General features: G+C 42.2%; 4 protein-coding genes across 5 annotated transcripts; 1 reads left to right on the top strand and 3 right to left on the bottom strand.

The window, feature by feature from the left end:
* Positions 1–83: 83 nt before the first annotated feature.
* LOC139216521 (guanine nucleotide-binding protein G(I)/G(S)/G(O) subunit gamma-5) lies at positions 84–4,678 on the bottom strand. 2 transcript variants are annotated; one of them, XM_070847662.1, is made up of 3 exons: positions 4,490–4,678; positions 1,595–1,723; positions 84–1,451 (listed from the first exon to the last, which is right to left on the bottom strand). In XM_070847662.1, the coding sequence occupies exons 1-2, from the start codon at positions 4,580–4,582 to the stop codon at positions 1,598–1,600; spliced, it is 219 nt and encodes a 72-aa protein (XP_070703763.1). In that variant the 5' UTR covers positions 4,583–4,678; the 3' UTR covers positions 84–1,451; positions 1,595–1,597. The 2 variants fall into 2 exon arrangements, with proteins under 2 accessions (XP_070703763.1, XP_070703764.1); XM_070847663.1 differs by having other exon boundaries at positions 84–1,404; positions 1,597–1,723; positions 4,490–4,677.
* A 146-nt stretch (positions 4,679–4,824) lies between these two features.
* clpp (caseinolytic mitochondrial matrix peptidase proteolytic subunit) lies at positions 4,825–9,186 on the top strand. The gene is made up of 7 exons (XM_070848035.1): positions 4,825–4,898; positions 5,752–5,853; positions 7,083–7,154; positions 7,251–7,347; positions 7,510–7,697; positions 7,798–7,903; positions 8,520–9,186. Exons 1-7 carry the CDS (start codon positions 4,887–4,889, stop codon positions 8,744–8,746), a joined length of 804 nt encoding a protein of 267 aa, XP_070704136.1. The 5' UTR covers positions 4,825–4,886; the 3' UTR covers positions 8,747–9,186.
* Positions 9,187–10,338: 1,152 nt separating this feature from the next.
* aldh3b1 (aldehyde dehydrogenase 3 family, member B1) lies at positions 10,339–16,349 on the bottom strand. The gene is made up of 10 exons (XM_070848620.1): positions 16,330–16,349; positions 15,255–15,424; positions 14,922–15,032; positions 14,603–14,723; positions 13,413–13,498; positions 13,046–13,127; positions 12,483–12,875; positions 12,005–12,171; positions 11,815–11,914; positions 10,339–11,302 (listed from the first exon to the last, which is right to left on the bottom strand). The coding sequence occupies exons 2-10, from the start codon at positions 15,414–15,416 to the stop codon at positions 11,115–11,117; spliced, it is 1,410 nt and encodes a 469-aa protein (XP_070704721.1). The 5' UTR covers positions 15,417–15,424; positions 16,330–16,349; the 3' UTR covers positions 10,339–11,114.
* A 575-nt stretch (positions 16,350–16,924) lies between these two features.
* LOC139216479 (serine/threonine-protein phosphatase 4 catalytic subunit B) lies at positions 16,925–23,260 on the bottom strand. The gene is made up of 9 exons (XM_070847604.1): positions 23,133–23,260; positions 22,189–22,482; positions 21,358–21,409; positions 21,218–21,268; positions 19,201–19,302; positions 18,815–18,988; positions 18,520–18,646; positions 18,164–18,353; positions 16,925–17,825 (listed from the first exon to the last, which is right to left on the bottom strand). Exons 2-9 carry the CDS (start codon positions 22,296–22,298, stop codon positions 17,696–17,698), a joined length of 936 nt encoding a protein of 311 aa, XP_070703705.1. The 5' UTR covers positions 22,299–22,482; positions 23,133–23,260; the 3' UTR covers positions 16,925–17,695.
* Between the last annotated feature and the right edge of the window lie 1,597 nt (positions 23,261–24,857).

The following is a 24,857-nucleotide window of genomic DNA, read 5'->3' as shown; positions in this document are numbered from 1 at the left end:
ATGAAAAAGGACAGAATGATTGTCAAAACGGGACAGAATTGAAAGCATCAATGAAATTTAATGCATTGAAATGATATATAGTAGCATCTTAAATAAAAATGTGCTACAAATGCAAGATGCAGGCAAAAACTAGTGTAATTATGATATATGAGAGTTTGATAACATGACATTTTAAACTGTAGTCATTTGCAAAACATTTGCTGGATTGTTTTTAATAATCTGAATCTAGGTTTTCTATTAATACAAAATATCTTGCCGCCAGTCTCTTCCAGTTGTTTCTACTCCTAGCTTGTAATTGTAAAACAACACAGTAGCACGTCCATAGTATCTGCATGTGTATCTAAGTATGCTGCTGATATTTATGATATCAGATAACGTTTCTGACATTTGGTGCAGTTAATATTGTTGGCGTTTGTCCAAAGCTAAGATGCAAAGTTCACGCTAGATACAGCTTCACAGACGTTTGACATAAACCAAGACGTGGTAACTTTAAATGGTGAATAATAACACGAGACGGTAGAGATTATTGAACTGTATGCACTGGGCCACGTGTTCATACTGTGTGAAACAAAGATCAGCACACACACATCAACTTACAGCAGCTTATCAGGTTAACGTACTTCTTCTTTTCCCAAACAATGGCTTCGTTCTTATAGAAGAAACTCATATAAATACGTATATATTTGCCTAGTGAGTACACCATTAATGATTACAGACATATTAAATCTCCTGTTTCTCCAACATCAATGACAGCAATAATTGGCTCAATAACAGCTGCTGGTAAATACAATCCAACAGAATTTGGTCTCTCAGTGTTGCTGCTATGAAAGGACATGCCATTTCCTTCTGGTGGTGTAAATCACTCAAGTTATTTTACTGATGACATTGATTGACAAGATTGGATATTTATCTGACATATACACAAAAGAAAAAAAAAAAAAAAGTAGATCTGCTTTGGGCGACATTCATAAAATGAAATAAATCAGATGGTAATCAGGTATCTGCCTGTGTGACTTTCATGGGATTTCTCTGTCTTGTCATCAACTCGAGAATTTTTGTTATCCAATAATAACAAAATGTAGTTCTGCTGTAAAAACACGTGTTAATAAGTGGTATGATCACAATTGGTTGTGTAAAGATCCTGTAGTTTAACCTCTGAACCCTGAAAAGAGCCAAACACAGCGACTTGCATTATGACCACACAGAAATGCACAATCTGTCAAAATAAGTACATTTACTACATTTTCCAGCGGAAATTCTTGGCATCATTCCATAGCTGCTCCAGTGACTTTATTTGTGTGTGTGTGTGTGTGTGTGTTCTTGGCTTCTTTATCTTCAGAGGCAGTGGGGCACATGATTGGGCATCTGTTTGAGTGTTTTGTACTCCTCCCAGACCTCACAGACCTAGAAAGACAAGAAATAAAACGTAGCTTGAAGGGACGTGTCTTGTGCTCCGAAAGACAAGCGAGGTCATTGTTCAGCAAATGGAAGAGGTAAAGTAGAAAAAGTGTTACAGGAGCAGAAAAGCGGATCATTTAAGAATCGAAAACTTATAAAAGATCAATTCAAGCAAAGAGAAGAGAGCTACAGTCACACCTCAGAGGAGGACGCATGACTTTGGAGGTCTGAATGGGTTATCACTGGAGGGCACCCCGGTCAGGAGAGGGTCTTTGTGGGCATTTTGCAAACAGAAGGTCTTCAGTTCTGCAGCAGCCTGAGAAACCTGGATAATAATCCACAAATTAAATCATCTGGTTAAAGAAGGATGGTGTTTTATCATCAGTCTTTTTCCAACTACGTTTACATATATTTGCGTTTAAAAGTTAAGCACTATAGACGGACACCACATTACATTGACAAAATCATGCCTGAATATCCTGCATCCAATGTTTCAAATAATACTCTTCAATTCAGTAGCACAATTTAACTTTACAACCAATAACAAGAGGAAAACGTGCTAGTTTCTGTGGTGAATTTTTTATGGAGCCTGATAACACGTTGTTTATATGAATAGAGGAAGACTGTAATTGAACACTTCCTGATTTTGTTACAGTGGTTACACATTAAAAACATCAGCAATCAGCTGGGAGACTTTAAATCTGTCACCATCACAAAAACATATAACATGTGTATAGAAGGTGATTGGTCTATAGGTCTGAGTTGCATTGTGGGCAGTGGTACATTTGTTGAGTCAAGTAGAGACACTCCTGATCGAATATATAATAATATATATACTCTCATACAAGTTACAATTCTGTCGAATGTTTACTTGAGTTAAAGAAAGAAGTACTTGTTTTTTTAAAGATACGTAGATAGTAGATAAGAAAGTATTCAAAAGCACATTTTCTTTTTATGATCTACACATTGTTGTGTTGTTTGACTTTGAAACAACCTACTAAATTCACTGACGGGCTCGTACAACCTGTAAAATAAAAAGCGTGTGGAATAAGCTACAAAATCCAACAGAAACACAACTGAATCCATAAAAGGACAGCCAGTGTCATTTTCATTTTCTAAGGCATGGCAGTGTGTGTGTGTGTGTGTGTGTGTGCTGTGGTGTGTGTGTGTGTGTGTGTGTGTGCATAAAAATCTAATTGAAATCAAATTTTCAAATACGTATAAATACACAAAATGAAAGTATTTCAAAACAATTGCATGAATAAAAAGAATCATTCTATGTGCCGAGCTTTTTATTCACAAGCATAAATTCTCTATACCGACAGCTGAGATCTCACCTTTGCCCCTAAAATTGAATTCTTAACTTTATTAAACAACAAAAAGTTTCATATTCTAACTTTCATATTTTCATTTCATGTTTTAATATGTATTTATATCGTATAATGTTGTTTGCGTGAATGTGTATATGTATATCATAAGAAAAAATAGATGCGTATATCTGTCTATTCACACAAGCGTATGTTGAACAGTAGCATAGTGCACAGTCTGCAGAGCTGATGATGGATTTAGTGAGCCATCTTGCCTCCTTCTCATCTCTGCTGAGCGGTACACATGTGCGGTACCAATCAGGCATGATGAATGTATGGATCAGGTAGCAGCACTGATCAACAAATGCAGCAAGCGCTTTGAGTTGGAGGAGCAGTTTACTGTGATTGGTTTTTCTCCAACAATAAACACAGTGTAGGATCACATTTTATGTAAGAAAATAACATTCATCTGCTGACTTCAAAGCTGTGCTTCAAAGTAACGAGCAACATGGAGGAGTGGCACATAACTTATGTGTTTCAAGCACTCGCTGATGTGAGATTCAGGCTCCACTTTCCACGATCTATCAAACAATCAATAGACTGTAATAATTCTTCTACTGCTAAAACTACTCAGTTGTTTTTGTATGTGGTGTAATAGTAAATGTAAAAGCTCTTATAAAGCATCTTAAAGTGGGTCTGCAGTTTGCTTCAATGCTAAAATGTAGTGTAACCAAAGCACAAGTAAAGAAAATACAATAACTGAATGAACTGACTTATCGGAGTCAGTTACAAAGTTATATATCTACCTGAAGTTTGCAAACGCTGGCTAACATTAGCCATTATGAGATACTGGTCCTGCCAGACCAAGTACAGCTGCAAACCTCTGTGTGGACCAATGCCAGGCTGAATGAATTTAACCTTTCATTGTTGAAATGAAATACAGTTTATTTGTCTTTCAGAAGCGACACAGTCTCACTTTAAGGTCGTGTCGTGCTTATCACAGCAGCCAGTGAGAGAGATCACCCTAGGTTATATGACACAAGACGCAACATGAGCGTCATGTGCAGGATGTTGTTGCTTTGAATGCACCACAGCGATCCATCAAACCTCCCTCCTAACCCATTCTACCATTTTGGCAAAATCACTAATTCAAGTCACAAGTTTGGTGGTTGTCTAAAAGCTGTCCTCCTGCTTGGGCTGCAACTAAACTAAACTCACCCAAGAACTCGTAGATGGGGAGAAATTCTTCTGTGATTTATTTATTTATTCTGGGTTTCCCCATCCCCACCCCCACCCCCTGACAGCGTACTGCTGGAGTTAACAGAGACACACATTAATGTTCTAAAATAAGAAGCCACCCAACAATCACACCAGTCACCCAGCAGCACAATCAACAAAGATGTCACTGTGCTGCAGAGAAAAGCCTGTTTGCTGCCATTTTGCTGGCCCACACTGCACTACTGTGGCCTCTGCACATGGACTTAACAGTAAAAAAGCAGGGACACATTTCTTAAACTTTACAGCTGGTTTATACAGCTACTATAAAACTACAGTCACAGAAATCAAACATTTCTATTTATAACTAATGTAAAAAGTAGAGATACATTTGAGACACTTTTTTTTTTTTTTTTAAATAGGTGTCACAAAATATTCTTGTTGCATAAAAGTGAATTTTGAGTGAATACAAACGTGCAGAAGCGAACAGTCAGCTGACAGTGATGAGAAACAGGAATGAGACTTTGTGCTGTGTGGCTCCACAGCTTCATGGAGCTGTGGGCTCTTACCTTTATCCGGCGGACACTGGCCTCCAGGCGAAGCTGCTTCACCGCCTTCTGGGCGATGGCCAGGCTGCTGTTGGCCGCGCTGTTGTTTGACATGACTGACAGTCTCTCACTAAGTGACCAAGGCAGAGAGTTACGCTGAAGTTTCAGCGCGGGGGTGTAATCTAACACATCTTCCGGACAGAACCTTCAAAATAAAAGGCCAACTGAAGTGAACTGAACCTGTGGTGGTGAGAAGACGTCCCAAGCCCGCCAGGAAGGGGGCGCTGCTGTGCCGAAGCAGATACCCAGCGCCTATTAATCCCAAGAAGAAGAAAGCGGTTCAACGGTCAATCTTAGAAGTACTTCCGGTGTAGTTGGGGGTCACGCGAAGGGGGAGTGAAACCTGAAAGACTTCAAAATGCTGTTACGAGTGAGTAAAAGAAGCATCAGTTTTATGGAGACCTCCTGGCGCCGTGAATGTGTTTTCTCTAAAAAAGTCTGTGGTCACTGTCGCCGCTGCGCGTCGTGCTGAGCGTGTTAGCTAACTTTAGCAGTTGTGTAACGTTGCTTCATCGCCTCTAAGGCTGTCAGCGCCGCACTGTGACGTTACCGAGCTCTGTTACAGACACATAGCATATGATGTTTGTCCAAGAGACAACTAACTTAATCGGTCATTCGTGTCTTTCGCCCTTAAGAGTGAAGGATGTCGTGTGTGTGTGTGTGTGTGTGTGTGTGTGTGTGTGTGTGTGTGTGTGTGTGTGTGTGTGTGTGTGTGTGTGTGTGTGTGTGTGTGTGTGTGTGTGTGTGTGTGTGTGTGTGTGTGTGTGTGTGTGTGTGTGTGTGTGTGTGTGTGTGTGTGTGTGTGTGTGTGTGTGTGTGTGTGTGTGTGTGTGTGAGTGAACAGCTTCTCACCCCATAATATTCCAGCAGGGAACAGCTACTACACATTTATGTAAAGCAGTATTAAGATTTTTTTGAGTGGAATGGAATTTGTGTACGAAATACATGTAAAGCATGTTTCTAAATCTCTGACAATAATGACAACAAGAATGTGCACAAACTGTACTGAACTTTATTAGTTTCTTATTCTTATTTTAATAGAACCCCGCCTTATGTGTATATAAGTGTGTATATATCCCTCCCACATTCACATTTTAACAATTGTGAAGTTCTGACCGCAACATTCATTTCTTTATGTTACATGGAAAATATGCTGTCATTTTTTATTTAGAATGAAACTGGGATAAAATGTAATGTGTTTTCTGCATGTCTGTGTGTTTCAGAGGGTGTTGCACATCGGAGGCCTGACGCTGAAACACAGCAGGTCCATCCACCACAGTCCAGTATGGAGGAGTCCTCTTATACCCATAGTTGTGGAGCAGACGGTGAGTGAGACGGCATTTGCTTGTAATAAGCTCCTGGTGGGAAATATATTGGACACACAAAAGGAGCCCATTCACCACCAAAAAAAACTACACTCTGGTTATATTAAACACCCATTAGCATCATCACACACATTATGCTCTTCTGAGGTAGATCTGCACTGGGGAACGTGCTCTGGTACACAGGAAGGGATCAGCTTTACATTTAGTTGTTTGCTTGAAATAAACAGAAAAACAAATGTCAATTTGCTCAAAGCGAAGAGGGAGACATAAAGAAAAAATTTGAATAATTACCTCTTAAAAGAATTGTAAAGAGTGTAAACTAACAGCACAGCATATGATATGATTATATTAGTATAACAGACATACTGTACACAATTAGTATGTGTGCCAGTGGGACATGCCAGTTGTTTGCAGTGCCAAACATAGAGAAAAATAATCTCAAAGGATACTTTACAATTGTACCATCATTTGGAGCGATTTGAGCTCCCATGAAAGCAGTAAAATCATGCACCTGTAGGGGTCACTAAGACATGACAGCAAGCATTATGTACATTTTTCTATGTAATGAATATTATTATTAACGTCAACAAGATAAATAGGTTAAGATGAATAGGCTTCAAGTGAAGCTGAAGTTGTTGGCATTATTCCTTAGCTGCTCTAGTGGTGTGTGTGTGAGTGGGTGTGAGAGAGAGACAGACAGACAGAGAGAGAGAGAGAGAGAGAGAGATAGTGCTGGACCACGTAGTGAGCAGCAAAGTCTCTCTTTCTCTCTGTCTGTCTCTCTCTCTCTCTCCCTCTCCCTCCCTCTACCCCCACAGAGCTCAGATTATAACTCGAAACTGGTTTCATGTCATTTCACACTCAACACTGTGGAAATCAACTCGCAGAGACAATAAACTTCCTGATAGCTATCTAGTAGACAGCTAACCTGTCACAGGAAACAACACAACAAGTGTGTTCTCATAGTTATCTGCCAGCAATCATTGCACTGATGAGGATACAAACGTACAACCCGAGGACATTGCAAATATAGTCACAAGACAGACAGACAGACTTCAGCAGTCAGGAGACAGAGCATTGACAGACAGAGCAACAAGCACTGCACCAAAAGTAGTGTTGTTCTTGTTCAAAGTCTCTGCAGGATCATTGTATCAGTGGACAGAAATGAAGTGAATACAGCGACTGGGAGAGGAGGAAACCTAAAAACCTGTTTTTTTTTTTATTTCCAGGGGAGAGGAGAAAGAGCATATGACATCTACTCTCGCCTCCTGAGAGAGAGAATCATCTGTGTAATGGGTCCTGTAAGTGTCTGCCTGCATGTTGACACTGATCAAGAGTGAACTTTTAGTTTTCAAACTGACTTCTATCCTCTGCCGTTGTCGCTCTCCTCTGTCCAGATTGACGACTCTGTAGCCAGCCTGGTTATTGCCCAGCTGCTCTTCCTCCAGTCAGAAAGCAACAACAAACCCATTCACATGTACATCAACAGTCCTGGTAAGGTCATCAGCGATGTGCTGGAGGTTTGGTGCAGTGGACAAATGCATAGAAACATACTGAGAATGAGAGAATTTCCTGAGTTGTACAAACTCTGAGTTTTAAAAAATCCTGCATTAAAATGAGTAAATTCGTGCCGTTTTTTTATTCCCCCTCCCCCAGGCGGTGTGGTGACAGCAGGCCTGGCCATCTACGACACTATGCAGTACATCCTTAATCCCATCTCAACCTGGTGTGTTGGCCAGGCAGCCAGCATGGGCAGCCTGCTCCTGGCAGCAGGAACGTCAGGCATGAGGCATTCACTGCCCAACGCTCGCATCATGGTTCACCAGCCTTCAGGGGGTGCCAGGGTAAGGTGGTCTCCTCCCGGTCTGTGATTATAGTCAGTAAAGGTGGTCATTTCACTCAAACGGGGGAAATAATACATAAGTGTGCATGCTGTGTGTCCAGGGTCAGGCCACAGACATCGCTATCCAGGCCGAGGAGATCCTGAAGCTGAAGAGGCAGATAAATAACATCTACGCCAAGCACACGGGACAGCCGCTGGAAACCATCGGTAGGTTTGCTCCTTATCTTCAATCCGATCGTGGGCTTTGAGATGAAAAGGTCTTAAAGAAATAAAAGCACCAGGGAACACTTTCCTTTTTTCCCCACACACATTTGCTTGCTGAGAAAACCTCACATATAGTCAAGAGTGGGATACGACTCACACGACACGCATTTCTGCTCACCGTTTTGGTTCTGAAGAGGCATCAGAGGAGGAAAAACTAAACTAACTAACTCACTGCTACTTATAGTGACGAGTGAGAGCAGCATTTAAAAAGCCACTTAAAGTGGTCACACCCATTCTCTGAAGAGGAACAGCCAATCAGAGACATGGATTGAACCTTTATCTAAAAACTAAATCATACAATTTACTTTTTGTAACTCTGTCGTTTTAGTTTTTTAACTCGTGTTAAACAACAATAGTGAAAGGAAGTTGGCTGAGATGGAACTAACCAACAAAACTGGAGCTAATCACAGAAACAGCTGATATGACTGATTTGCATATCTACAATTATCTCTAATCTCAGAAGAGGAAGTGATCAGTGACATCAGCTGTTGCCGTGGTGAGTCTAAACTGACCTGTCACAAGTGGACGCTCATTTCTCTCCTCCTCTCCTGGCTTTTAGAGGGCGTGATGGAGAGGGATCGTTACATGAGCCCCATGGAGGCGCAGGACTTTGGTATCATTGACAAGGTCCTGGTCCACCCGCCCCAGGCAGGCCAGGATGAGCCGGAGCTGGTGCAGAAAGAGCCACCAGCGGCATCCAATCCTGCACCACAGCCGGAGTCTTCGGCCCCGGAGCAGGCGTCCTCCGGGACAAACCCCCCCTCCTCATACAAACCTGAGCCATGAACCCTCCATTGGACCCTGTCTGGATCAGATAACTTCAGGCAGTTCCTGAGAACAAGGCTGAGCCTCCATGGCGTCTTGTCCTAAGTGGCTTCTTCTTCCCCGTGACCAACACAGGCAGGCGTCATGTACAGCGAGCTCAAAGGGTTAACATGTCTCCATGTGAAGTGAATCCAGTGTTTTATAAATCATGTTTGAGATGTTGATTCCTGCGGTCAGAGAAATAAAAGTCAACAAAGTCATGTTTTGACACCACACACAAATTGTTCATTACTCTTCTCCAAAGGAAACTATTTCAGCTGAGTTTGGTGCTTGCAGAGTAAAAGCACAGCTACTGTCCATACTGCTTATTTAGAGCAGGGGCAGCCGTTAGGACTGGAACCAGAGACGTGTCTGACCTGTATTTAATGACTCATTTTTAATAAATATCATTTTGACCACCATTCACTAACCACAGACTGCTTGTTCTTGATCCACAATCTTTATCCAAAGAGCCCCCCCCTCCCCCGTCCACAGCAGTGCTGCATCTAACAGTTCTTTTCTCAATTAATCATTCGGCCTTTAAAACATTAGAAATCAGTGAAAATGTCCATCGCAATATCCCAGAGCCTCATGTGACCTCATCAGATGCCCTGGTTTGTCCCATACTGTCCAAAACCCAGAAAATAACGAATGAATTATAATGCAAAGAGGCAAAGTTTCATATTTGAGAGCCTGGAACATCTTTTTTTCATTTTTGCTTTAAAAAGTTTTACCAAACTACTTGCCAATTAGTTTTCTATGGATTTACTTGGCAGCTCAAGTTCATGGTAAGTGAATAGCTGCACAATCACACAGGTGTCTGAATTCTATCATTATTCAAAGATTTAGAGGCCATGTTTTGGAAAATATATATATATATATATATATATATAGACACACACACACACACACGTTCTGGATTATGGTGACAGCAGTGACCTCCAAACTCCACACCTTTGGTTGTGGTGCCACTGTGTGTTGACCCCCTGCCTCCTCTACAGACAAGCACCCTGAGCACCTCCTGTATTACCTGAAGAGCCACTGGTGGAGCTTGGGCTCCACATGCAGCCTGGAAAGAGCACTGCAGCCTGGCAAAGACTGTTGCTCTGCCCACTGTGTAGTTTAAAACACATATCTCACTCATTTCTAAGGGCATTTTTCTAAATTAGTTTTAGAACAAGAACAATTTATTTTTCCATTTGATGCATAAATATACTCAATACCACACTCCTTTAGATAATCATTAAGATACCCTTCAGGGTCATAATCATTAGAATATGACATTCACAGATGCTCAGTAACAACATTGTCTAGTATTTAAAACATCTCAAATATCACAAAAGTTTTTACGTGTTTTATGTGCCAAGAATGTCGAGACACATGTTCCTTTTTCTTGCAAGCTTTCTTCACTAGTAAGGCGCCCTAGGGTGCATTTCCCCCATGCGTGTCACCTTCATACTCTCACTTGATTTATGTGCTCACATGGTGCATATTCTATTGATTTATCACAAACTAATTCACACACAATAGTAATAAACGTCCTTATTGTCTTGTTGCTGAGTTTGACAGCATTTTATTCATTGTTGAACATCTTTCCTCACTTGACTATAAACATGTTGTTTCCTCCCTTCCTACATAGTTTTCAATGCTGGAGGTGGAAGACTTGTGTTACATATTTTGTAGATTAACATTCTAACGGTGGCTTTTGCTCAGCGTGGTCTAGAATATAAGCAAACAGCAAAGGGCTGCATGCTTTTCTTGAAGAGCAGCAACTTTCAAATACATTTATTTGGCAATAAAACTTAAAATATTCATTTTTTTTTATTCATCCAAAAAAATCTAAACTTACATTATTTCAATGGAAAACAGCATTACAACATATTTGAATCTCCTCAGACACCAAGAAAAAAAAAACAAAACTCAGGTTAAATGAGGTTCTTAAAAAACAATAACACTGTGACACCATTTTCACCATGTAAAGATTTCAGTGCAAGAGGGTAACATTTCAGCTATCTGTGCCAGTTTAAATGGTTTTAGCAATAAAATAACAGGTGATTTCTGGAGGTTTGATATGTTCCTACAAAGAACTCAGTGAGAAAAAGTGGGGTTATATTTTACAAGGTCAGACATCTGCTATGGAGATTAACTTGCATGAAAGTGTTAAAAAGGGACACCGACCAGTGCCCCATCACCCAGTATGTTCATATATATGAACTACCCAGCAGATCTTTTAAAAAGCGTGATTGTCTACATGAAGTTCCAACATTCACACTCGTGCATACAGTATAAAAAGCTTCACTATCCTCACCCACACACTCTTACACGTACACTCCCACGCTGCCTGTCATCATCACATGAGTGAGCAGCTGGGCTTGGGCGAGGCGGTCCAGCGCAGCCAGCTCAGCTTATCCTCCCTGTAAGGAGGATATCGCAGGCCGTTGAATCTCTCCAAAGCATAGCCACGCAGCATGCAGGCGCGGCGGTGGCTGAACGTCTCAAAGCCCCAGCGGCCATGGTAACTGCCCCAACCGCTGCCCCCTGGAAGGAGGGGTGAAAATACATACATATTCCAGTGTCATTAATCAGGCTACCAATGGCTTGAAACCATCTTTAAGCTCACTTTGAAGATGCTCTCTGAAAAACTGAGTATAGTTCAGAAGTTTTTTAATCATTTTATATGAAAGCCACATCCTAAAATACCTGAAGTTTCTTTAAAATAACCATTCACACCAGGAGTATAGTCAAAGTTAACAGTTTCAGCCAGGTTATTTAGGATCAGTTTTTTACTTATCTACACATCTTTGGAGTATATTCAGCTGAATCTGTGCACCTGCTGATTCAAAAGCTTTTGTTCTAACTTTCCAAGTTTGTTTTTATTTCTGTTGCTAATTGCCCATTGCCCCAGCTTTAGCCATAAACTCGGAAGTATAAAGTAGGAAGTCAAAAGTCTAGCATGTGTCTTTCTGAGGTGAAGGGTCAACCTGTAGTCAGATAGCTGAATACTATCTGAATAATCAGTGGGAGAAGCTTTGGACAAGGGTCACACCTACCTACGCCCCCAAAGGGCAGACTGGGCAGGGTCATGTGGATGATCCCGTCATTAGAGCAGAACCCCCCGCTGTTGGTCGTTTCAAGCACCGTGTTAACCACCTGCAAAAACAGGAAGGACAGCAGCGTCAAATACGAGACAACGTGTCTGCAGCTGTGACGTGGGAGGTCGAGGACGTGTGGAGTTCTTACAGAGGATTCATCAGAGAACACGTAGAGGGCCAGTGGCTTCTCTTTGCGGTTGACCAAGTCAACGGCTTGCTCCAGAGAATCAATAGTGAGGATGGGCAGGATGGGGCCGAAAATCTCCTCCTCCATTAGAGCATCGTTTTCAGCTACATCCACCACCACCGTGGGAGCTAGAGACAGCACAGTGGCATAGAACATTCGAATGTGTGAGTATCACAACTTCACAGACACTTTTCCTCATTAAATATGACTGTATTGTGCTGTGAGAACCAAAATATTCAGGAGAGGGAATTACTGCCCCAGCTGCTATGTCTTGTAGAAATCACCTCAATAATATTAGAGAACATAGTAGTTTTAAGTTCCGCCTGCTACGAACACTGAGGTTTAACGCCGTAGAGTTCAGTTGAAATGCAGACTTCTGCAGCCGACATCATTTTAGGAAAACTGTTCAAATCTTTCCCCATGTATGATCTTAACCCACCAATGTATCTGTCCTCCTCATTGCTCTCGCCTCCTACAACAACTTTGCCGCTGGACTTCCCAAGCAGTTCCATCAGTCGAGACCAGTGTCGGGGGGTTACGATGCGGGAGAGGTCGGGACAGGTCTGAGGCTCTTCACCATAGAAATCCAGCAGGGCCTTGCGCACCGCGGGTAACAGGGCTTCCAGAATGTCCGGAGTGCACAGCACATAGTCCGGGGCCACGCAGCTCTGGCCGGCGTTAAAATACTTGGCCCACACCAAGCGGCGAGCAGCGGCTGCTATGTTCACCCGCCCATATATGATGCACGGACACTTGCCGCCCAGCTCCAAGGTCACTGGGGTCAAGTGGACGGAGGCTGCCTGCAGGATGCTGCGTGCCACGGTCTGAGAACCTGAAAGACAGAGCTGTATAAATGTCTAACTTCTGTCAGTCCCTAAATCTATAACTAGTAGACTGATGAGTGAGAAGACAGACTCCTGATACTCTGGTCTGGATGTCAGTGTAACGGGCAACATACCGTACACATATCACTACTGTGACAAGCAGCAATCTGACTTTTACCTGTGTAGAAAATGTGGTCAAAGCGATTCTGCAGCAGTGCCTTGGTCTCCTCTGCTCCACCACGAACAACTGCACAACAGTCCTGCCACAATGAGAGTCCGTCGTAGCGTCAGATTCACTGTGCCAAGCTCGACCTTATCACACACACACACCAGTGTCTCCATGTGCTACGTTAGAATACAGTGAAACACAGCAGGAACAGCTCGTCCACCAGAACGCACAGCTGGGAATTGTACCACTGAGCACATATCTTAGTTACAGTTTTTATCAAAGGTTTGGATTCAAACTGAATGTGTATGTTTAAGAAGAGACAAAAAGAGACAACCTGCTATTAAAAAAAGGGGGAAAAAACTTGATGCTGCTTTACCTGAGACAAATATTTGGGGATGAGCTCCGCTATCAGAGCGTCTGTGGCGGCGCTCACCTCTGAAGGCTTGATGACCACACAGTTTCCTGGTAGAACACACCAACATCACCCAGTCAGTAAAGACAGCAGCGACTGATTTGAGACTGAGGTTATGTTTGCACATGTTTCAAGAGCTCAGTTATTGCTGATTTAAGCCTAAATTTAGCCATCCAACCTCGGCATGTTGACATCTTGAACTGGAGCAGAGCTGCCGATTCAATGGTGATTTAAGAAAACCAACTACATTTAATTATACAGGATCTGGAAGTGGTGTAAGCCCCTACTAGCTTTAAGTAAAGTCTGCTGTACAACAAGTCGTCGGACACGTGATACTCAGCTGTGCAAGCAGCCTTTATCACAAGCCACCAGGGCCACATTCCAACCCTAATCTTTGATCATTTATCTTCTAGGTTTGAGCAGACAGCTTGTCTGCTTGTGTGTTTACCAAACCCTTAACATTTATGCAGCTGGACTCTCCACTGACCAATACAACCAAATCATTGTCAGCATATTTTTCAGATAAAGTCAGCCACGCATCAGATCGGCAAACTTTGCGGCTTAAAGCTGCGCCAAAATATTCTATGTTGACAATGAGCTGCATGACTACTTGTATGAGAAAGTGTCGCACATTGCGAGAATTAACACCAACTCCGGGATTTGTGAACATGCAGAAGTTAAAGAACCTGATATTCCCCCGCAAGAGTTGGTAGAGACCAAAAATAGAGCAAAAAGCAGTATGGATACAGGGCTTTCTTCCGGTGCACATAAACATGACTCCAAATGAAGGATTGTGTTACTACACAACTGCTGGATGTGGAAATAGGCAACTATTTGCTAACAGATTTGCAATACCAACAGAAACTGTGATTACATGTCAACGTTTTTACAGCATCGGTTTTGTCTTCATTTAGTCTCTGACTTAACAGGATCCGACTGCCATTTGGCGGCACACAGTGTGCAGTTGGTTTATCAGATATGCTGCTGAAAACAAGCTGGATATCCAAAACAGAGCTAAGTGAGGCTAAAAGCTCCACCGACCTGGAGGGTGCTGCAGAGTGGGTCATTATTCTCTAGATACCTTACTATAGTAACCCCTTTAATATGAGAGTAGTGCAGCTTTAAGTACGTATACTGTATATTGTGGATGATACCTGCAGCAATGGCTCCAACCATGGGTAAGAGAAGGAGCTGCAGGGGGTAGTTCCACGCCCCAATGATTAACACAACTCCTAATGGTTCCCTCCGGATAAAACAGTCATCGAACTTGGTGGCCTGGAAATGTTAAAAATACCAATTATTAGCTTGGCTCTTCTTTTTAAATACAAACATTTGCTTTAAAGAGCAACTCCACTGATTTTAAACATCACTAATATCTTATGATAGACTTAATAGTAAAGATCACGTTGAGCCCTATAGTGTACAGACAAGTATGTGCAGCACCAAGCATTAATAAATCATTGTTATACCCACCAGGCTCTTGCTGACGTACTCCGGCTTCATCCAGCCTGTGAAGTTGGCGATGGCATGGTGCAGCTCATTGGTCACCATATCGAGCTCCGACAGGACGGCCTCAAATTTTGGCTGACGTGTGAGCAGAGCAATAGGAAGGGGAAGGTGGTGTTTACTGAATTGTAGCAGACAAACAAATGATAATGTGCTTCGAAACAGCCTGCACGTGTGCATGAATGTGCTGTCTCTGCACCAAAAATGTGCAAATTAAATAATACGTTTGTTACTGTTGAATAAATAAACTAAATGTTTAGTGTGTGAAGTCAAGTTTGCTGAGGAAGCAGTGTCTTGTACCTTTGCCAGGTCTTTGTGCAGTGCATGTAAAATCAGCTCCTCGTTGTCTTTGATCATGGACACAAGCTTGGTCAGCTGAGCTCGGCGGAACTGCTCCGGTATGGTGATGCCCGACTGAAAGGCTGAACGCAACCTGTCCACAACCTGGCTCTGGGTGTCCATCCTCTCACCTGGAACACACGAACACACACACACACACACACACACACGAACACACCCACACACACACACACACACACACGAACACACACACGAACACACACACGAACACACACACACACACACACACACACACGAACACACACACACAGAAATAAATCTCAGATCTCCATTCACTTGAAGTGAGAAATGGAAGACGCCCCCAGTTTGATGAGCCGTTCATGACCTCAGTTGTGTATCACTGACTATGAAACAGGTGCTGGAGTAAGAACAGTGAATGTAACATTCACGGCCCATCAACACAAGCGGAGCTTTCAAAGAAAAAGAAAAAAAATCACCAAATACTAACGAATTTCGCAACGGAGAAATATATTAGTAACATTAATTGTTTGCCGAATTTACCTGAAAGTCTCCAAGTTTCACCAGATGGTTTCAAAAGCATGGCTCGCCTCGTCAACTTTTGCGGAAAGGCAAAGAAATGCCGACGGTGATATTTTTTCAAAGGAGTTCTGCGCACAGTCCGTCAAACAGACAGACACACGCTTCAAACCCACGCCAGTGCCACGCTGTTTATCTGCGCATTCAAACACGAGTTCCACAGGCGACAAAGAGTTAAAGCTGGACTTATCCTCGTTAAGTTTGGTACAAAAATGTTAAAGCCACATTCGGTGTAATACCACAAACTGCGGGGCGGGAGCCCGTGGGGTGACCGCAGAGAACTCTCACTGTGAAGTGATTACCTGAGAGGTTGACGGGTAAGTGGCAGGTTGGTGTCAGAACAAGTCACTTCTCTTTTCATGAGCTTCCAGGAATTCCCTACCAACACTTCACGCTGTAATATTCATCCGCGGGAACTAGAATTGTACAGGCAGAAGAGAAAACGGCTGAAAAACAACGATCGCAGGTTTGAACCCACCTGTTGTGCTGTGTTCGGTCCGTCAGGCAGCCCCCGGCCCGCGAAGAAGAAATGCTGACGATGAAGGATCGCCGGTGTTTCCGGGTGTTGTCCTTCTTCTAGCCACCAGTTCACTTTGGAACAAGTGGGAGGGGGTGGTTCAAGTTTTGGCTGATCTTGAAAAACGGGCCTTAAAACTTGTCAGGCGAGAGCGGCTCGTTCCAGCTGTGTCTCCATGTCATACTCACGTGCTCAGTGGTCCACAGTCAGCCAGTGCTGGAAGAACTACAGCCCTTAACACTGGTGCCCAGTCATGATATTCCTCCCAATCTTTAACCAGAAAATGGACACGATCAGTCTGTTCTCCTTATCCAGTCAGTGAATCACTGAAAAATCACTTTAGACCTTCTTAATCTGAGCTCAAAATAAATTGTTATGAAACTCTTTCATCAGCAAGTTCAGTCTGGTTCAGGGTGACAAATCAAGTTTACATCAGCTAGTCAGATCATTTACATGACAAAAGAAAGCATCTTCCTGACTAAGTTATTGAGTAGTGTCTGTATGTAGCCATGGTTACCATGCTTGTGCCATTAAACCACACCTGAAAAAACTCAACCAGCATTGATACAAAACTTTATTCTCACAATATCAAAAATGACAGACCTACAGAGATTTGGAGATTAAAAGGAATTAAGAGAAAAAACAATGGCGAATATTGTGACTCCTGATGGCCGGTCGTTACATCTCTGGTATTTATTTGTGAAGGTGCCGAGCAGCAGCAGCAGCAGCAGCAGCACTGTGTACGTTAAATAGTGACACACATGACAGAGGACAGTTAAACAGAAACATAAGAGCAAAAAGGGTATGGGGAGGTCATTTTGCATTTAATTCTGGCAGCAACAATTATACAAAAATCAAAAACAAAAAGACATATGCACTGAAGGAATTCCTTAAAATGATAAAACTGTGAAACTCCCATCATCTGCATATTTTTGAAAAGAAAAAAAACAAACATCTAACTCCTTCCGAATACTTCTAAAACTAAATGAAAATGGTTGTCATGAAAAAAAAAAATACTAGAGTGGTGGAAGTTAAGTCAGAGAGGGAGAGAGTCATATCTACAGAAAGAGAGAGAGAGAGAGATGGAGATGGAAGGAGGCTGAGGAGACAACAGTCATGGGCCCAGTATCCACCTCGCCCCCTACACCTTTCACAGTGACCGCTCTGTCAGGCTCTTTAAGCTGAAGCTGAACGAGGCTTCGCAAGGTTTGGCAGGTTTGCTGCTCTGAGTTCAGGCTGACAGAGCCGTCCAGCAGCAGGGTGGAGGGTGGCTGGTGTGAAATGGTACTGGAGCTTTCGACACATCATGGCTGTCTGCTCAAAGACTTCAAAGGAAATAGTCTGCTACTGGCTTCTTGGAGGGGATGCCTCTGGTCTCTTGCGGCGCTGCCTCGAATATGATGAACTCGCGCTGTAGATGCTCGTCCAGCTCCAAGATGGCCGCCACGTTGCCACATCTGATTGTCCAGAGAGAGAGAGAGAGAGAGAGAACAGGGTCAGACTTTCAGAAAAGAAATTAAGAGGGTAAAGCAACACATGGGAGTTTTCTAGACAAAGTCCTCTCATGACAGCCAGCTCAGTGTGATGTACAATATGGATGGAGGATTCATTCAGGCACAGTATTCAGCCTAAGTCATTGGTGATTTGGCAGCACTCAGATCCCAACAAATGGCAAATGGACTTGGCTAATTGCTGCAAACTGATATTGACCTAATGCGATCCATCTTTGGAGTTTGCAAATGTGACCTCCCTATGGAGATTCAAACAGGGGCTGTCTACATCTTACTTGACCTACCTGTAGCAGTAGTTGGGTGCTGACCACACAGTGAGCACTGTCTCATTGAAGTGCCACTTGTAGCCCTCCATGACCAGCTGGTGTGCTCGACAGATCATGTGGATGTCATTGGCAGCGTTGAACTGGGCCACCACGTCGCTCCCAAACAAGTAGCCAGCTCCTCTGGGACTCACCCCCCACCCTGTGGTGTCTGAAGGACAGAAGGTCAGTCAGGTGAAAAGATGGAGAGAAGGTGAAGGTCTGCTTCAAACGTAGAATCAGGGTAAAACCTGACACTGCTGCCAGTTTCCCCTTCATTCAGAAGCATGTGGGTTGACAGTGCAGTGTTTAAAAGGCTCGGCAGGATGCCTGTATACCTTCAGGGTCTGACCACAGGAGGTCACACATTGGCCCATCGTGGGGCACTTCCTGTTTTCTGTCAATGGTCCGGATCTGGTCCAGTGTCTGGATGGAAGGAGACAAGCCCCCATGCACACAGAAAATCTGAGGGACAGAGAGAGGAAGCTAAATGTTATACCACAAACTGACACGTAAATCAACTAGCTATTAAAGGGGCCACACCTCCATGGAAACAGTCCAGTCTCAGTGACTTCAGTGCAAGAATTTTCATTGTTATCGAATTTGAAGCAAATCCTGCATGACGTGTCTCACCTTTCCATCAATGATAGCAGAGAGGGACAGGTAGTCAAATATCTCAGTGCAGTATCTCCAAACAGTGACTGAGCCGTACTTGCGGAGGCACTCGTCGTAGAAACCGTAGACCTGGGTGATTTGCCGAGACTCGTGGTTTCCCCGAATCAAGGTTATCCTGTCTGGATAACGCACCTGAAGAGCACAGCAGGAGAGAAAAAAGATGAGGCCAAGGGGATTTCATAAGGCCTGTACGTATTCTTCAGGTCTCGGGAGATTAAAGATATGAAAATAGAATAGAAATTTCCTGAAAACACACACAGCTGCCTCTCGTGCTGTGTGCCAAAAACCAACTGAGAGAATGTCATTTTAAAAACACGCAGTATCGGCTAGGGGGCAACACATACCTTAAGAGCTAACAGGAGAAGGAACGTCTCCACACTGTAGAAGCCTCTGTCCACAAAGTCACCCATGAAGAGATAATTTGTCTCTGGGACATCGCCCCCAACCTGTTGTGGAAAGATGACAAACAAGAAGTTTCAAACTGTATGTAAACACTTAAATAATGCCACCACCATTCTCAGTGGGACTGGATTAACAAGCTGAACAATAGCATGAAGCTTGCACACAATTTATCAAGATCTGCACCAAGATTTGGGCACTCGTGATAAAACTCATTTGAAAAACGTCCAAATGTTTCACTTCAACGTGATTTGAATGCAGCAGTAATCCAGCAGCCAGCAAACAGGGTGGACACTGCCACTTGAGTGTCTCATCATGATTAACAGCAGCAGTGAAAGGCCTGCCCACCTGCAGCTAGTGTGCTAGTTAAAATGAACACAGCAACACTTTTTGCACCTATATGTGCGCATTTCAGGGCAGTGCTGATGGTACTTGGACATTATAATAACAGCTGTGGTGAAGTAAAGCATGTCAGGGATGTAAACAGGCTAGGGCTACAACAAGGTGTGAACACTGAACAGAGAAAACTGGGTTCAACTAGGGGAGATAAAATTGTTGGTTTTAACAATTCAATGCAGGAATCTCACCTACTTTGAAGAGAAAATTGAAAGGTGTGTTTAACTTTGTAACATCTAGCATAACATACTGTCTTTTCACCTTCGCCTACACTGAGACACAGTTAAGGTTTTTTGAATCAAAGATGAATTTAAAATGGAAGATTCACTGGACTAGAGTCATTTCCAAAACTGCAATCCATAACATTAGAGAGATTTCATTTAGAGCATCAAAATGCATGAGGGGTCCTCACTTTCCTGCGCTGGGTATACTTCGCAAGCATAATATGGTAGGCTGTTGATACTGATTACATATTACAAGAGAAAGTGGTCAGGTATTGAACAATACAGCTGGTCTTGACTTTAAACTGATGTTGTAATCGTGAATGGCAGCAGAATAAGTGCAACTTTGCGATCACTCTCTCAGACACAATGAACTAGCCAGACGGTTGTCATGAAACATTTTCACCCTCTCCATCTTTTCATCTCTAAATCACTATGCTAGTTCACTACGAAGCCAGCCTGAACTGCAGCTGTTGTCATGGTCACACACACATGACGGTGCCTCGAGCCTGCTCTTTCGATCTAAAGAGAAGTCTCCAGATGGAGCTCTAAAAAGTTATGAAACACAAATCTCTTAATTTAAATATATTTGTATAACTTATAATGAACTCAAAATGTTTGCATCTCTGGACTGTAACACAATTATCATACTAGGAAAAATGAGGACAAAACACACCAGAAATATTAGGATCTGTGTCCAGCATCAGTAAATTGCACTGGATAATATTCAGGATGTGTACAACTCTATCCAGCACGACAAACCAAATTCAAAACACAACATGCTGACATATTAAAAATGTGATGACTAAGGACCCATGTCTACACAGCATTTTTCTGGCAGGGTGTTGGGGAATGCTGAGATCAAGCCCTTTTTGCAGCAAGAGAAAAAAAATGCTGCAAGTGGGTTTTGTTTCTATGACAATATATCACCACTCTGACCTCCGCCCATTGTATGATGGACTAGCATCACCCCTTTGCTTTTTATTAACGACGTGACATCACTTTTTCACCCTGCGCACCAATTGAACAATGACTCCCCTCGTTGTAAAGCTGAGCTTAATAATGTTGATGTCCCTGCTGCCACAACTCAGACTGACAGCTGCAGAGTGATGTGGGCGTGTGACATGAAACACGTGAATATCGTTGCATCGTCAGTTCAGTGCTCCCACTAATCTGCTCAGTGCTCCTACAGATTGGCTCTTTCCTATCTTGTGATAGGTACGATCTGACTGTTCTGTCATAAAGCTCTGGACAAAAAGACGCTGGTGCTCAGAAAAAAGAATGTTATGTAGACATGGGCCCTCAGTCTGTAATGAGCAGTGTGTACAAAGAAAAAGAAACTTACTCTAAACAGCTCTTTCAAGTCATAGAACTGACCGTGTATATCACCACATACCTATGAGGAAAGAAGAGAAAAAGTATTACTTTTAATTCAATTTTCATCATATTCTGATCATACAAGAGCCAATAGAAAATGTTACTTACTGTGACAGGAGAGTCTACTCTCTGGACATTGCTTTCTTCAACCAGAATCTCTCTAAAAAATACAAATGCATATTAAATGATGATTTTGTGTTCCACTAAACCCTATTGGTTTTTTTGTTTAGCAGTCATGTGTCCAGTGGTGTTGAACACACAGGCGTGAATTTAACATTTGAATGCCACCAAGCCGAGGACTGACAGACTGTTTGCACTTGTCGTGCATCTCCCTTCCATTTCAACCCAGCACACAACAGAGAGGACAAACAGAGCCAACAGCTGACATTACAACAAACTGTTTTGTACAGCTGGTTTCATTTCAACGCCCATTGACAAACCGTTCAAAATATGCCAACATGGCCTTTTAATCAACCTCGAGAACATTAAAAAATAGTAAATTCAATTCAAATTTAAACTGATATAAACAATTAAAGCAGTAACGATATACCACTGTCCATTAAGTTACTTGATTATATCTACCTACCACTACGTACATCCTATTCAGTATTTCCTAAATACTGTAATAGCCCAGAGCACATGATTATTCATATAGATAATTGAAGTGAGTACAACACATGAAGGGGAGTCATTAAATGCCTCTGGATGTGGTTATTATAGCAAACTACATTTTGTCACACTTTACTATGAAGGTTAATACGCAGTAACGCTGCATATCATTTATGTGTAGCAGGCCATGTAGGTCACAGCTTAGCTTTATGCTACCCAGATCAATGGATGTGCGTAGCTTCAGTCAAAACCTCTAATGAAACGCTCTTGTACACATTTGGCATCACTATCATTTGTTTTATTGTGACTGTGTAAAAGTTCTCCCATTACCTGGCTTTGGCACACAGAGCTTTGACTTCATTTTCCTTAATAAGCTCACAGCGTCTGAGCTGCTCTATCTGTCGGTCCAGGTCACTGATGTCCCCCATTGTGACACACATAGGGAGAGCTGCTCACACACTACAGCCACACACTCCTCTTCTCACACACCGGGGTCACTAAAATAACAGGCTTTTCCTTCCCCAGGAAGCGGAGCGGACAGCCACAACAGATCCCCTTCCTCGTTGATCGACGGGGCTCTTCAACACTTCAGGCTCTTGGTGTGTGAGTGCTCAGGATAAGGAACTGTGGAGGGAGAGAGACAGCAAAGCAATTCAACTAAACAGTCTAAATAAAAAGCTAAAGAGTGCATTACCATTCACGTAATCGGAAAACATTTTTAGTTAAGGTTTGCAGCTTGATAACTTGGATCCAGGTCATCAAACTGTCTCCTAACTAAACGATAACAATAATTCAAATGGTAGTAAACTCACATTATGTAATTCGTTTATTTGCACAGCATTCGGGTGAAAAAAAACTGCACCACAGAAAACTGACGTTGTTCGTCAAGGAATGTGAGGCCTATGGGCGTCGCTTAACAGTAAGCTAACCATTAGCACTCTAGCTTACATCACCGCTAAAGACGTCAGCGAGCAACTGATTCTTTGATAACTTAGCCAACCATTTTGTTTGGGAATTTATACTGAAGGTTAACGCCAATGTCTGCCAACGTAAACCACCAGCTTCACATACTTGTTGTGCCAATGAAATTGGAATAAAACGTATCTAGGTTAGCTGTGTGTTAGCTGGCTAACCACGGCTATCGGGGTACGGCGTCAATACTGGTTAGCGCTTCTCGGCTAATTTCGCGAGCAAGCTAGCTAATGCTAGCAAGAGATATAGAAACTGTTCACGCGACGCCACGAATTCGACGGAACACGGGTTAGAGTAATTACCGTTACGCGAGTGGTGATAGAAACACACATCAATATGTTTCATTCCGTGGATCGTGGGGTCTATCGCCGTCCACCGGCTCCTCTTCTTCCCCCGGTATCGCCTTTGCCGGTTCTCTCCTGCCGTGCTCATGAACACTAACCATTTGACTGTGACTTCCGGTGTAGGGAACGCGCATGGCTCAGTCCCGTCAGCCCCGGAGCGGCTGAGCTCAGCGTGAGGACAATAGTGTGATGGCGATCATTTCCACAGCCCAACTGAATACCATAGAGCCAGCATGGCTTTACAGTCAGTTAGAGGGGAACACGTATTTGGAAAGTCCCAGATTTAGGATTTTTTTAGAATAAGGAATAGATGGAATTTAAAGAATTTTTATTAAAGGAAATTGAACATTTGTTTTGGAAAATATAAATCATGAATGATAATTCAAAGCAGAGTAACTTTATATGTAAATATGTATTTAATCCCTGAAACATAACACAAACGTTGCTGTATATTCACATTTCAGCAACAATGTAACTCAACTATTAGTCAACAACACGAAAGCAAAACACTGTAACAGCCATTTTCACAGTTTACTTGCATTGTATGAATCAAACCATGAGTCAGTTATTTGAGAAAACACTAAGCAGATGAATCATGACTGAAAATAGAAAAGCCTAACCCAGAGCTAACAGATGGTCTATATATACTATCAAACATACTGTGACCTCATGGACAAACCCCACACTTTGTCATGTCTAATGACCAGAAGCAATGATCATGTTACACTTTCCTACTGGATGACAATGACATTTTCCAAACGCACTTCAAAATGCATTTAACACTTGTAATTTACATGACGTACATGTCCGATTTTTAAGCTTTAATTTGATACTTAAAATCCTCTGGAGGTGTATACATCACAAGCTTAAAAACATAATCCGCAAGTTTTAACAAACTTATGACAATAGCAGCAGCAGCACAATATTAAAAAAAAAAATCAAAAATATTAGTTAGAATGTCAGTAGGAATGTGCAAATGATGTGTAAGAGAAAACAGGCAGTGTATATTATAATATTGCTCTAATTAATATTACGTACCAAGTATATTAAGGCTCTTCTTTGATAATGTGATAAAATCACATTTTAAACCAAGTTAACTTACATTACAATAATTCAGTAGTTTTTTTGGCATACCCAAAAATCAAAACACCTTTTCAATCATACAAATACAAATTTCAAATAATGAGCATTTTAAAGCTCAGGACATTTCCTGACACTGTTACTGTATATAAAACCTTTCAAACAAGATCTTTGTTATCTTTGGTAGAAGTAAAGTAAAAACACATTTTTGGTCACTTCAATCAGATGTTTTAAGGAACATATAGTATGTCAGGTGCTTCAATATAACCTGTTTCAGCCTGGTTCTAAGAGGACTGGTGGCAGAAAAAAAACAATGCTATCTACTGGACCACTTCTTCCCTTTTAACAATGCAGCCGAGTCTCTTCTGTGCAGAGAAGTAACTCTGTTACTATTACGTCAACTGTGTTAAGCCAAAAATTATGTTGTAATGAGATTATAACAGCCACTACACAATGGCTGGGCTTGTGAGTTGTGTGCCAGTACTGTGGGAACAATACCCAAATGTCATTATGGCTTTTTTTTTTTTTTTATATATATATATATATATATATAGAGAGAGAGAGAGAGAGAGAGATTATAGAATATTAATAGAATATAAAGAT

The sequence above is a fragment of the Pempheris klunzingeri genome, chromosome 17, assembly GCF_042242105.1.
Source record: "Pempheris klunzingeri isolate RE-2024b chromosome 17, fPemKlu1.hap1, whole genome shotgun sequence".
Lineage (NCBI taxonomy): Eukaryota > Metazoa > Chordata > Actinopteri > Acropomatiformes > Pempheridae > Pempheris > Pempheris klunzingeri.
This window is presented reverse-complemented; position numbering and strand designations above follow the sequence as displayed.

What these genes read in the sequence shown, in the direction of transcription:
- LOC139216521 (XM_070847662.1), bottom strand. Translation starts at nt 4,582, where the DNA reads ATGTCAAACAACAGCGCGGCCAACAGCAGCCTGGCCATCGCCCAGAAG. An exon ending in CCAGTGTCCGCCGGATAAAG is followed by an intron (nt 1,724 to 4,489) that starts GTAAGAGCCCAC and finishes ATTATTATCCAG; the next exon opens with GTTTCTCAGGCTGCTGCAGA.
- clpp (XM_070848035.1), top strand. An exon ending in CCATAGTTGTGGAGCAGACG is followed by an intron (nt 5,854 to 7,082) that starts GTGAGTGAGACG and finishes TTTTATTTCCAG; the next exon opens with GGGAGAGGAGAAAGAGCATA. An exon ending in TCATCTGTGTAATGGGTCCT is followed by an intron (nt 7,155 to 7,250) that starts GTAAGTGTCTGC and finishes TCCTCTGTCCAG; the next exon opens with ATTGACGACTCTGTAGCCAG.
- aldh3b1 (XM_070848620.1), bottom strand. Translation starts at nt 15,416, where the DNA reads ATGGACACCCAGAGCCAGGTTGTGGACAGGTTGCGTTCAGCCTTTCAG. An exon ending in TCCCCAAATATTTGTCTCAG is followed by an intron (nt 13,128 to 13,412) that starts GTAAAGCAGCAT and finishes TCATTGTGGCAG; the next exon opens with GACTGTTGTGCAGTTGTTCG. An exon ending in TGAGGAGGACAGATACATTG is followed by an intron (nt 12,172 to 12,482) that starts GTGGGTTAAGAT and finishes TGCTGTCTCTAG; the next exon opens with CTCCCACGGTGGTGGTGGAT.
- LOC139216479 (XM_070847604.1), bottom strand. Translation starts at nt 22,298, where the DNA reads ATGTGTGTCACAATGGGGGACATCAGTGACCTGGACCGACAGATAGAG. An exon ending in ACTTGAAAGAGCTGTTTAGA is followed by an intron (nt 19,303 to 21,217) that starts GTAAGTTTCTTT and finishes TTTCCACAACAG; the next exon opens with GTTGGGGGCGATGTCCCAGA. An exon ending in TTCTCCTGTTAGCTCTTAAG is followed by an intron (nt 18,989 to 19,200) that starts GTATGTGTTGCC and finishes TGTGCTCTTCAG; the next exon opens with GTGCGTTATCCAGACAGGAT.